The sequence below is a fragment of the Lytechinus variegatus genome, chromosome 7 (assembly GCF_018143015.1).
Source record: "Lytechinus variegatus isolate NC3 chromosome 7, Lvar_3.0, whole genome shotgun sequence".
Classification (NCBI taxonomy): Eukaryota; Metazoa; Echinodermata; class Echinoidea; order Temnopleuroida; family Toxopneustidae; genus Lytechinus; species Lytechinus variegatus.
Window position 1 is genome coordinate 9878708 of NC_054746.1, and position 13163 is coordinate 9891870.

A 13163-nucleotide genomic window follows, 5' to 3' on the forward strand; every position below is an offset into this window, starting at 1 on the left:
TGGCTTAGGCTGGGGCTTATTCTAAAATGGCGATAATGAGATAGCAGTATGGATGCCGTGTTGAGGGATGTTTTGTTGCGCCCCATTGGCGTTATGACACCTCCTGAGTGAAAGACATGTATTGCAGGCAGGCTGAAGGCATACTGATACAAGGTATGCCTATGAATTCAAATGCTCTTGCTTGATAATGGGTCAGATGCATAACACCTATCAATTGCTTGCCAGCAATTGCTTCAAGCACAAGCAATAACTAGCAAAGCAAAATATCATGCTTCAGCAATTGCTTTATTTCATATGCATAATCTCTTGCCTAGTGCTTGAACCCTTTTCTTGCCTTCAGAAAGCAATTGCTAGCAGTTTGAACAATAGCGACGTCATGCTGCAGCACTCTGGTGTGAACATGACTCACAGAAAGGCAGGACTCAAACTCAAAGATGTGCACCGCTTCTTTCCTATAACATCTTTTCCTCAGATGTGGTGTCAATCTTACTCGTTTCTTTTTGATAAATTTTTGCATGTGGCGTTTGTTTTTTACTTATTAGGAAGAAAACAAGTACATGAAATCTCCAGTAACAGCAAGTGTAAAATACAGGAGGGGGGGGGGGGGCAGTGGAGGGGGATCATGGGAATAATTTACCTTTATTCCCTTGCATTTATGCTAAGATCTTCATCCATTGTGACATTGTGACAGATTGTGACATGTTATATCAGAATTTGATGGCAATAATTAAATTGAAATAAATTCAATGAAAAATAGATAATGAAAAATAGATAATGAAAATGAATTTAAATAATAATCCCCCTACCACGTTCACCATGTAATAGTGCATTTCCTTGCATTTATTGCAAGGATTTCGATCTAAATAAATTTTGACATTTAATTATATCAAAATTTTATGGAAAAAACAATTAAAAATACATTTTATACTCAATAAATTTGTTGAAAAATATTATATTCTCTCCACACGATGTTCAGCTGTATTCCTTTGAATTTATCGCTTGGAGTTATATCTAAATATAAATTGTGATATTTCATTATGTCACGATTTGCCCTGAGGTATTATATCAAGCAGATGAATATAGAAAATGCAACATTGACATTTTATTCTGTCACGAGGGACCTTTCATTAATGCTATTTTGCCCATAATCACCATATTTTATGATTTGCTGTTAAAAAACTTTGAGCAAGATAAAAAAGATAATAAATGTTTACCAAGAAAGAGACATTTAGGAAAACAGAAATTATCCTTTTTCTTTTATCCTCAAGGATGACTTGTTCATTGAGAAAGAAATTTTTGTAAAGTTGAATAGCAATATATTAAGATGAAATGCTTCTTGACACTCTTGTTCCTGATCCTGACAATCTAATCCCTTGAAATTCAATTTCCTTTGATGATAATTGCTCACAAAAGCCAATACATAAAATTCTATCACAAAAATCATAATGACCATGACATTTTCCTCATAATTATGATGCATTAATTTTCAAATTAGGATAAAATATTTGAATCATCCATTGTAATGAGTAACATATAGCCCACAAGTATGAAAGTTGTAGTCTAATGGGGTGTTTCAAGAATATTGCAATTGATTGCAAGGTAATTTTAGGACCTGAATCAATTATATATCTTGCAACTAATTGCAAATTTGCGATTGATTGGTAATCTGCTGCTAGAAACAAGCATTGTATTAACTGATTTGGTACAAATGAAATTGATCTATCAATTGTAGAATTGCAGCAGAATATTTGCAATCGATTGCAAATATTTTCTTGCAACAACCCCTAAGTGAGGATCATTATAGTATATCTACATCAGCAGAAGATAACATCGGTTAACTTACACATTTCCTATGGTATAGAGTCAGTGTATGTGACTGCCTTAAAAATCTCATTTCCAATGCATTACATGGAAACATCAAGTATCAAATATTTCCCACTTGTTGTGAATTGTCTTGATTTATTTTGATAGATTTTAAAAATGTGATATCAATCAAAACTTACAATGCCATAGCATAGTAAAGGGAGTTTTAATATGATGACTTTCTCATCCGCAGGGATATTGCATATAGATTCTAAAGATTCTTAAGTGCAGTTTAAGTCAGAGAGGAGTACTGCCTCAGTAACCCCTTCTTGCACCCACCATGCTGTCTAAGCTCAGCAAAGCCTAAGCCTTGTTCTTAGCCAGTAGGCATAATCCGCCGGTCTTCATTGATTTTCAGCCCTGATTAGACGTGATTCAGTGTGCGGACTCCGTCATACCCCATCAGAACGGGTGCACACAAGTGCAGTACCGCTCTGGCCTTTTCATTTTTGCCGTCTTCTTTTTATAAGCGGCGATGTCGTATGAAGGGGACGTCTACGTGGGAGAAACCTGTGTATGTGTGTATACAAGGGGAAGGTGCAAGCTATCCCATTATGTATGTCCCCGTCGCTTTGCGTAGGGTGTACGTGGGTTGTTGTGTTATTCGATCGTCGTCCGTTCAGGGGGCCTCCAGCTATTCTGCGCGCATCTCATTCTGTTTCATGGAGTGTGTACATTTGAATTTGAGTTTCAGGTATACACTTGAAGTCTCAGATTTCTTCCAATATCAATTTGATATATGATAGAGAGGATATGATGGAATATAGAGATGAATAATTGTTTGAGGTCTGAGAAAAGCAAAGGAAAAGTTACCGCCAATGCTCAAAACAGAATCCTCGACTGAGCCTGATCAGTTAACATGAGCATTGGGGTAAAAAAAATTCATTTTTATATTCTTATGATGTAATCAATGCCAGATATTTCATTGATATCTAAGGTTACTAAAATCCATATTTTTTATTTGGTAAGGTCCGGAAAGCAACTGGAATCACTCACTTTCGAATAGGGGTGTTGAACACTGCTGTTACGGATGGACGCTTTTGAGAAATATTGATTTGGTCCTATTTTGACAATCATTAGATTGCCTTGAGTTTTGTTTGCAAGTAATTATAGATAAAATACAAAAAAATGGGAAATATTGTCCAGGAATGGTCATACCACATTTTTATATTCATGTTTATGCAAATTTGTCTGTCCGTGACAGAAAGAAACAGAAAAAAATCACATAATTTTTTTCTCTTAGTTTGCTTTGTCTAGACACAAACTATCCCTGCTGATGTTGTGTTTATTTATATTTATTTCACAATTGATTTTACTCCTTTTTGAAACATTTCACTGCATGACATTTCATCGCACATCAAAATTTGATGGGTTTCCTTGCACAAGATGAAACTGGTTTCTTTATTGCAATAATGTTTTTTTATTTTCCTTTAAAACAAACCTTCCGAATGCTTATCTCACAAATGCCTAATTTAGTTACTGGATATTTCGGAAAGCGATGATCTTAGTATGTTGCATTCTAATCTCCAATTACTAAAAGTGTTCATCCTATCTTCTCAAAGTACATTATTTTCTTATTTTTAAACAGGTGTGTGGTTGCAGTGAATAAACAGTACTACTTTTTGAAACAAAGGATGTAGGAGATACTATAAGATGCAAATCCACAAGATAATTTGTTTTAGGAACCTATTTATTTCATAATTTTTTGTTTGTAATGTAGGTGTGTGTGTGCTGGGTGCAGCAAGGAACTAATCTACCTTTTAAGCAACAGAGTTAGGAGAGTAATTCAAAGAGATCCACAAGACTCATTGGTTTACAGAACATAATTAGAGGAACCTTTAAATTGCTTTGTTTTTTTATTGTCTTTATTATGTAGGTGAGCAGTTGTAGCTAAGAACATTTCTACATCTGAAATCAAACTTAAATACAAACCCAAAAGAACCATAGGTGTCTAGAACATTCTTTGGGGAATCTTTCAATTGCATTGTATTTTCATTGTCTTGATACGTAGGTGTGCGGCTGCAGCAAGGAACAGTACTATACTCTGAAGCAACGGGTAGAGGAGAGTAAACAGAGGATAAACCTAATGGAGAGCGAGTTCCTACAGAGTACTCTCTACACAGAGAATGAGCTGGACGAATGCAGGGAGGAGTACAGACTGCTCCAGCAAAAATATAATGCGTGAGTATTGTCATGAACATGTATCATGAAGGGAATAAGTATATTGTGCAGTAGGCAGGGAGGAGTACAGGCTGCTTCAGCAAAAATATAATGCATGAGTATCATCATGCACATGTATCTTTTTAGGGAAGAAGTATATTGTGCAGTTGGTTCGGGAGTGAACGAGTACTCTTTACAGAGTACAGGCTGCTCCAGCAAAAATATAATGCGTATCATGCACATGTATCTTTTTAGGGAATAAGTATATTGTGCGGTAGGTTCGGGAGTGAACGAGTACTCATTACATAGAAAATGAGCTGGATGAATGCAAGGAGAAGTACAGGCTGCTCCAGCAAAAATATAATCCGTGAGTATCATCATGCACATGTATCTTGTAGGGAATAAGTATGTTGTGTAGTAGGTTCGGGAGTGAATGAGTACTCTTTACATAGAGAATGAGCTGGACGATTGCAGGGAGGAGTACAGGCTGCTCCAGCAAAAATATAATGCGTAAGTATCATCGAAGACGTATCTTCTAGGGAATTTTGTGGAATAAGTTTTTTGTATGGAACTTGAGAATAAAGGCTGGTGTTTTTTCCATAGAGAATGAGCTGGATGAATGCAGAGAGCAGGCAGCTCCAGCAAAAGTATAATGCATGAGTATTATATTAAGTACATGTACATGTGGGAATATAAAGTATTATTGTGTAGTAATTTTTACGAGTGGACCATGCAGAACATGCAAATTAGGTTTCCCTTCCCAACACTGGGCTTCCATTTAACGTCTTATCCAAGAGGCACAGTTTTTTTCACCTTAACGTAGCCTACGTCTGCAAGACAGGAAGGGCAGGTTAACACACATTACAGGCTTCTAACCTCCAACCTTTGACCTTTGGTTTGACACAAATGACTGAGCCAACTCGCTCCCTTCCTGTCATAAGATTAAAAAGTGCAGGGAAGAATAAACACTCCAAAAAGCATTAATTTTTCATTTAATATCCCTTTAAAAATGATGAGATAAGACGGATCAATGAATTTTACACTTTTTACAATTAAAGATACAGGGAATCTTTAATTTAAAAAAATACAAAGATTAACTGGTCCATATTTGTTTCTTATGCTGAATAGTTTTATATTACATATAATGTGCATCGCTTGTTGGCAGTGACAAAGACACTTTTATCATCTGGTGCTGGGAAGATTTGAATTATTTCAAACACTTATATAAAATAAATGCACATTTAAATATGAATATACAAACAGATTTTAGGGGTATTATTTCTAATTTGACATGCTGAAGGAGAATGAAGGATGGAGCAAATTTTTCTGAGCAACTTTACCTAAATTACAGTAAGTCCTGTCAGTAGAGATGCCATTGTGCAAGAGTACAGTAAGAAAAATAGAGACTTCACATGATATACTTTCCATTGGCAAGGTGACTTATTCATTAGTGTTCATTTACTGAGAGCGTCATGCCGGAGAGATATACAGACGATGTAAATGGAGGAACTTTAAGCCTGACTTCAAGAAAGAACATACGTCTAGACTGCTCTATCCGTGTCGCAACCAGTTGAAATTTTAACCAAGCATCCTGAAGCCACCAAGCAAAGAAGAGATCATTTAGACAGAGCCATGATTATCAAACCTAAATTAATGAACCAAGGCTTGAAATCCATTTAGTCATTAAACAATATCCATCAGGGGAGTATTTCATGTAACAAATAGTCAGTGATTTTCATTTATTTTTTGTTATAAGCTACCAAAATCCTTGCATCTGATTGGCTTCGACAAACAAGTCAGTGATTTTAACTTTTTAATGAAAGGTTCTTCAGATGATGGTTATTTTTTCAGATGAAGTCAGGATATGTATGTGTAGTTTTCCCATCCCTCAACCAGAAAAAATGTAATTAAGCAACCATTTTTTGATGATTTCTGTGAAATGCTGATAGCAAAGGGAGAGACAATTCATAGAGTACACATAACCTTCAAACTCTTCTTCCTGTTTTCTATCTGGATGTGTGGGAATTTCTTCTTGTGTTGTGATTTTTTTTCAAAGAAAATTATATGAGCTAACTAAACAGACACAAAGAATTTTAGGAATCATTTTTTTTTAAAGGAGAGAGAGCGTGGGTGAGAGAGAAGATGAGAATTGGGGGCGCAATAAATGCAAAAAGACAAGTAGTGTTGTGAAAAACTTTTGCTATGATCATACCCGATTTGTCACATTTTACTCAAATTAATTTATGCATCAAACCTACTACTACATAAAGTGCTTGCGTCTGGCACTGCAGGCATGTTGTGAATATGGAGACCCTAGAAATTTTCATCTAATTGAATTAAACTACAGGCAGTGTGAGAATAGCATTTTAATTCATAATTCAATTACTTGCAAATCAAGTTATCAGCATTCTATTGCCATTACATTTTATTTCTGTCTTTATTCCTTTAAGCTGTGAGCCTCACTGGGCTTGAATACTGCATTCAAAGAATTATCCAGCAATAATACATGCAGTCTGTGGAGAGGTTAGCACTGCACATGCAATACGATTTCAGGTTTTAACAAATATTTTTCCTACCTCTTCCCTGGTTCATGCCAGATTAGTCGTATTGTCAGAAAAAATAGCACGGAGGCATTTTAGAATCCTTTCTAAATTGGCAGTGATGGCCCTGGTGCTGTCGCCATGGTAACATTCCAAAGTAATACATTTGCAGATCTTTCACACTCGGCCTTTTTTATACATATATATTTATCCGTTTGATTGGAAGAAAATGATGCGGCTCTCAAAAATAATGGGTACTATATGTCAGGAGTTAGGAGAAGAAATTCGGAATTTAGCGTTGCATTCATGGTATTGGTGTTTCATTCTTAGATGATATGTAGACAATGATAAATGTCAGACACATAGTGTAGGTTGGTTGGGAATTTAGGCTTTCTCATTCACGTCATAAAGATGGCAAATGACGAATATTAATGGTATATTTTATTCATTGAAAGCTCAAAACCAGCAAAGTTAAAATTCACATTGCATACAGAATACAATGTATATATATATGTCACATGTAGCAGAACTTCTGATTGTTGTAGGAAATTGAAACATGTTTAGAGTAGATTTTTACTGAAATTGACTAAATCAAGCGAAAAAATTAAATTCGATGTTTTGTTAATAACAGATTAAAGTGCAATGTAGTTTTCAACATGGCATTTTGTTATTAAAAATGTGCTGTTGTTTCCATGGTTATCATACACACTTTGATGCAGACGGGCACAATATAAGACCGAGTATGATAACATACATGTACATAGTTTAATCTCCTAATTACAAGTATATGTTGCTTAGATGCCTTTTCCACCCAACCAACAAAGCAGAACGTTTTTTATGCTGATCTTAATAAACATTAAAACATTGATATTAAGTGTTGACTCTTTTGCAGCACTAGTCTGCAATATAATTGCAATAATATCTACTATGAAATTGTAATTAATACACAATTATACATGTACTTCATAACAAACCACAAATTTAGAAATGACTAGATGAAAGGTTTGATGGATGTACAAATTTTGGCTCATATTTATTATTTTTAGGAAACCACATCCACATCAAATTATAAGTAATTTGTAATAAGACAGTGACAGATATTTTTGAATTTACACAAAATGTAGACTTGACTTTATTTGTAATCAGGTAATTATTTTTTTATCATTTGTCACATAGGGCCTATTGCATTGAGCAGTCCTTATCTCAGTTATTTTAAAGCTAAATGAAAGTAATCGCTAGAGGGTATTCATTTGTCTCGCAATCTACTATGGTCAACAAGGAAATTCGTGATCACTCTCGCAAAAAGTGTTCACTGGCTTTCTAGGAAATTCGTGATCACTCTCGCAAAAAGTGTTCACTAGCTTACAAGTTCACGAGCTTTCGAGTGCCGCTGCAACTCTTTATCAAGTGACAAAGATTGTCCCCTCTAGCGATTATTTCAATCCGCAATAATGAACCTATTTAGTATTAAATGAAAGTAGTTGCAGTAAAACACTGGTTTCATGCGAAAGTCTGTAAAACCAAGGTTAAGTATTGATATATCATCGTGGATCTAGATCTGGTACAGTTACATAAACTGAACTTTGTGAAATCATAATATCTAGCTAAAAACGATCACACCAACACTGATAGGCACACGTGGGACAGTGTATTATTATTGCTGGAATAAAGACCTGATGGAAGTGACAGAATCCACGTTTATCCTTTGGCACATATTTTTTATTCATACAAACACACACTTTGGTGATCATTATAGATCGTTCCCACAACTGGAATTTACCTTTAAGCTTATTTGTTTCCAGAAATTTATCATGCCCAGGTTTAAGGATGGAAATGCTATAGAATTTGCGAGGTTTGTCTGAAGTTCTTTAAAATATGTACAGCTCCTGTTTTTGTTCACCACAGTTTGTCTCCTTTCAAGTGTGTAGAATGTTCCAAGTCAGGTCCTTTCCTGTGAATCTTATCTTTCTTTTTGTAGAATGTTCGAGCGATTGATCGCGAGAGAAAGAGAAATGGGACGACATGTTTGTCTAGCTTTTCAGGAGGGATGAGTCAGAGAGACGTTTTAGTGGGTGATGTTGGCACGTGTTGCTTTAGCTTCTTTCTGATTTTCCTCTTCACCGGGCTGAGAGCTGATCGAAGGACATGAATGCTCCAGGAATGGAGGGTGGGAGAATGAGGAGGGCGTGTGTAAAATGGGAGTTTGGAAGAAGATGCGGGTTTGAATAAGTGGATGAGAGAACATTATTCATGCATGTGCACCCCATGCTCACGACCAGTGATAGTGGTTTTCATGCTCGAGTTCCTCTATCTTGTTCTGTTGCTGTTCACTTCTTTCTTTTTGCATTATTTTCTTGAAGTTTTAGTTTGGGGAGAAGTGATGGAATTAGCAGCATGATTCAATGAATCTCCATCTACAAAATCCTCAAGAAGGTTCAATCCTGACACCATTGTATCTCCAGTCCGGCCCTGATGATCATGAACAGCATCGTTATTCTAGAAGAATAAAAATGATCATAATAATAGTTAAATATGGAATGCCTAACGTTTACCGTTACACATATAGACAAATTAGTATAAAAGAATTGCCAGTCTTACTGCCTTTAAAATAGAAACTAAATTGTGTCAATATGGCATTTAACATTACCATGAAGAGTTTTGCGAGTGAGAGGATTTTCCCTGATAAAAAAAATAACAACTATTCAATTTCCTGGGCTACACTCTTGTTGCGAATAAAGTGCATGATCATTTTTGCTGCAATTACTTTGTTGTTTTGGTTTACCAAAGAAGAAGAGGCAAGCACCCCCGAGCAACCATTTTATGGTTTGAATTATTAAGTGCATGTACAGGTCCAAACAAACACATAACCAATTCATAGGAGGGGTACAGTTCCCCAGCCTCATTACCCAACCCACCGCCAGCAATCATCCGCAGTCAGAGGGGACGCTGTCTTGAACCTTAGAATTTGGGGGACATCTGCTCACTCGAGTCTGATTAACCTTTTGAATAATCCATCTTGACAATTCACCGGAGAGGGACTGCAAAGTGGCACAACCATCCTTAATCAATGATCCTCCATGGGTGCAGGAGTGGTTGCGCCCCCGGTCACATTGGAGCAACTGACGCCAGATTGATCGATGATGTGCCGTTCGAAGTTATGCATTGGCTTTGATCGGTCTGGAGTTGGTTTGTTTGGTGTGACTGTAGTGGTAGATGGGGAGACGAGAGAGGGAAGGAGGAGTGGACTGTTGATGGCAAGATCCAAAGTTTTAATGACTGATTCTCAATTCAAATAGTTCTCCTTTTTGCATATTATACAGATATTGCCTACCTAGAGTTTGAATATAACATTTCTTTTCCCAGACGGAGATATATTTTTCACAAGGGATTACATTTTGCCTGAAGGGCAGAGTAATGAAGGAAAAATATAACTTCGGAGTTGAAATGTTACTTATCAATAAGATAGACCAGGCAATATCTGTTATTATATGGTCTATGTAGATTTGCCATCAGAGACTGCATTCATCATCTGGCTTTACGATTAACTTGGAAAGCTTGCTGCAGCTCTGATCCATCTACAGTATGTCATAATCAAAAGATTTTTGAAATATACAGCAAGCGCATTCTTTATATAATCGAAATGTAAACACTAGCACTTACATCAAGTAAAATACCTGATTACGCAACTTATAAGCAGTGAATGACATCATCTTAGTGAATATAATGCCACAGTTAACAATACAAGGTGACGTCAAAACCTAGAATATAACAAATGTGATCCTTGCTGCTGTGGTCACATGATGGCGTATTGACCTATCACTGATTCGAATCTACATAGTCTCTCTATATCCCTCTCTCTGCAACTCTGTCAGGTTTTGTCTCCCTCTATCTTTTCATCATCCCCCCCCCCTGATTCCTAAGTATCTACTTCTATCACACACTTATGTACTGATATCAGTATTAATGTACATTACGATTGTCGCAGAATTTTGTAAACAAGTGTCCTGTCACAGATCAGAGGTTAAATGGAAGACATCAGTAATGTATAATTAACATGGAATCATGGCCATATATACTGCAAGGGAGAGGGAGTTACCCTCCCCTCCTTAATTTTGAAAATCTTTATTTATTACTGTAAATGTTTACATTCTTTAATATCCTCTTCAAAATACAAAAGCACCTTCATGAAAAACTCAGCCCTCACTTTCTACATAAATTTTTATGCCTTCCCCCCTCCCCTTCCCCGGAAAAATATTCTGCATATGGCCATACATCCGACAAAAATTTTGTACCTCTCTTTTCCCCTCCATGTTAGGCATATATTAAATTTTGTCTGCTGAACTAAAGCTCAGATACAAGAATAATGATTTTGCTTGACTTTGTCTTCGTAAACTAGTTCTTTTGTCTCTTTCTCCTTTTTCCTCCCTCTCTCACACATGAATTGGCCCAGATATGACAGTGAAATTCACTCTACAGTGTGAGTCAGAAAAAATGTTGTACTTTTTAAATTAAGCATTTTTTAAAGAAAATGTGGGATTCAGAGAGAATTTCTAGCGTGTATGGATAGAGTAAATATTCCTTTTGCCACTTGGTAAGATTTGTTTCAGTGTTGTTGTTATGGTTGAGTGCACAGCAGCCATTGTTTGAAAAAGTGTCAAAACCCATTTGCGCCAAGTCGGGTGATTACCTGCTGAAACAGAGACAAAAGCATTCACACAAACAATGAGTATTAAGTTTATGCGTATGTTTATTAATCAAGAAAAATAAACAAGAGAAGCAGTAAATCATCCTGCAGGGATACATTTTTAAGTCAAGCCGGGTAATGTGATTAAAAGTACTCTGTGATAAGCCATTCCGACTTAATGTTGTTCTCTCTTGCCCCTCTTCCTGTAGCCTTTCTCGAACAGCTTCAACATTCTCTTGTGTCCTTGAAGTTCTGCTTGGACCCGATCGTCCCTTGTTCAGATTGTTGCTTGTTCCTGTTGCCCGTTATTTTGCCATGTTGCGATAGACTGTTTGACGTGATGGACATCGCGTATTAGGAAAGCGGTTTTGAAACTTTCGTGAAACCATTGTCACATTCTGTGTCCTGGCACATTTAAAGAAAACTGGCTGTGCCATGATGTCAGGAAGTTTTAAACAAGTGCCTTGCCTGATTTGAAATAAATCAATTATCATTACAAAGGGACTTCCTGCTTATTGTGCAGTGGAATCCAAATAAGGCAAGGCATTGTTGATGTTGGTGCAAATAGGGTTTTTACCCAGATCCATTATTTTGTTCCTATCCAACATTACTGACTCCCCATACATGTGGTATCAAGACTGGAAGAGTTACTCTGACACTGGTGCAAGAATTATGATTTATTCTATTGTATTTCTAATATGAGCATGTAAGAAAGTGTAACAATATTTTCTGACCCACTCTGTATATCCGTTGCAATATCATATATGTGCACTCTCTCACCCTGCAGACCCCTATATTAGCATTTATGTAGGTCAGTTTGCCGAACACTGAGTGAACTAATGCTGGCAGAGCTGCTCAAATACAAATAGTCTCAGTGCAATGCCAGAATGTACAAGTGTTTTGTCTATTTGAAGTCACTCATGAAAAGTCAAGAGCCCAATAAAATGGAAGGGGGGGGGTGATGTCTGCTGCCGGGCATGTGCTTTCCTTTGTTGGCATAACATGGCTTATGAGAAAGTAACACTTCATCTTCATCCCGCCAATTTTCATTTCCAATTTTTGCATACATTTTAGGTGTGTAATAAGAAAGTGAATCCAAGGGTAGATAATCTTTACCCTCTTAAATCTCGATACTGCCTGTGTTTTGAAATAATTATTAACAACTTTATATTTTGATTAAAATGGTTGGATTGATTCATAAAATAGTTATTATTACTTACATTGTGCTTTGGTACATTCTTTAGGTTGGTCTAGAAGTCTCTCTAAAAGGGCTCTACTTTAAATACAAAATCACAATTACTACAGCATAGCAGCTGTTATGCACTCTGAATCCAAGGAATACATTTCTATCAGGTCACCATGTACCCCACATCACAATATTAATGATTTTTTTTTCCGAAGGAAATTAATGTCTGGAGTAGGATTTGAACTCCCAACTCTCTGAATGAGAGAAGGGAGTCAAAAACTACACCATGATGCATTCATATTCAAGTATGTTTGAGAAAATAATTGAAACAAAAAAAATCAGCCTGCTGATTCATTGTGCCATGTTAAGTTTTGTTTCTATCATTCATTGATGCTGAGCAGTGTATCAATGCCTTTTCTTTGAATGGATGCAGCAGTTGACAAAGAGTTTTTCATCAATATGTCATCAAATTATATATATATATATATTTTTGATGAGTCATGTATTTACTTTAATGATGTTCAAGCCTTGCAACATTAATAATACCTTGAAAGTATACTGTTCATGATATTGAAAAATGATTCATTTCATTGAAAAATGATTCATTTCATTAAAAAAAATCCAAAACGGGGCTTCCATTTCCTCTAAACTAAATTCTTGCAAATTATGTAAACATGATTCACAGCCTGAAGTATACAGTAGGAGGAATACATGATTACTAATAAACCTC

The 13163-nt window shown here is 36.2% G+C and overlaps 1 protein-coding gene across 4 annotated transcripts in view; it reads left to right on the top strand.

Moving 5' to 3' along the window:
• LOC121418406 (pollen-specific leucine-rich repeat extensin-like protein 1) overlaps positions 1–13163 on the top strand; it is an 82747-nt gene that overhangs the window by 13055 nt on the left and 56529 nt on the right. For 3 of the 4 annotated variants that reach the window (XM_041612249.1, XM_041612247.1, XM_041612248.1), the window contains exon 2: positions 3875–4044. In XM_041612249.1, coding sequence (XP_041468183.1) covers positions 3950–4044 — 95 coding nt within the window. In that variant the 5' untranslated portion in view covers positions 3875–3949. Of the gene's footprint in view, positions 1–3874; positions 4045–4441; positions 4534–13163 lie in introns of those variants that run through there. The other variant, XM_041612250.1, reaches the window with a different exon arrangement.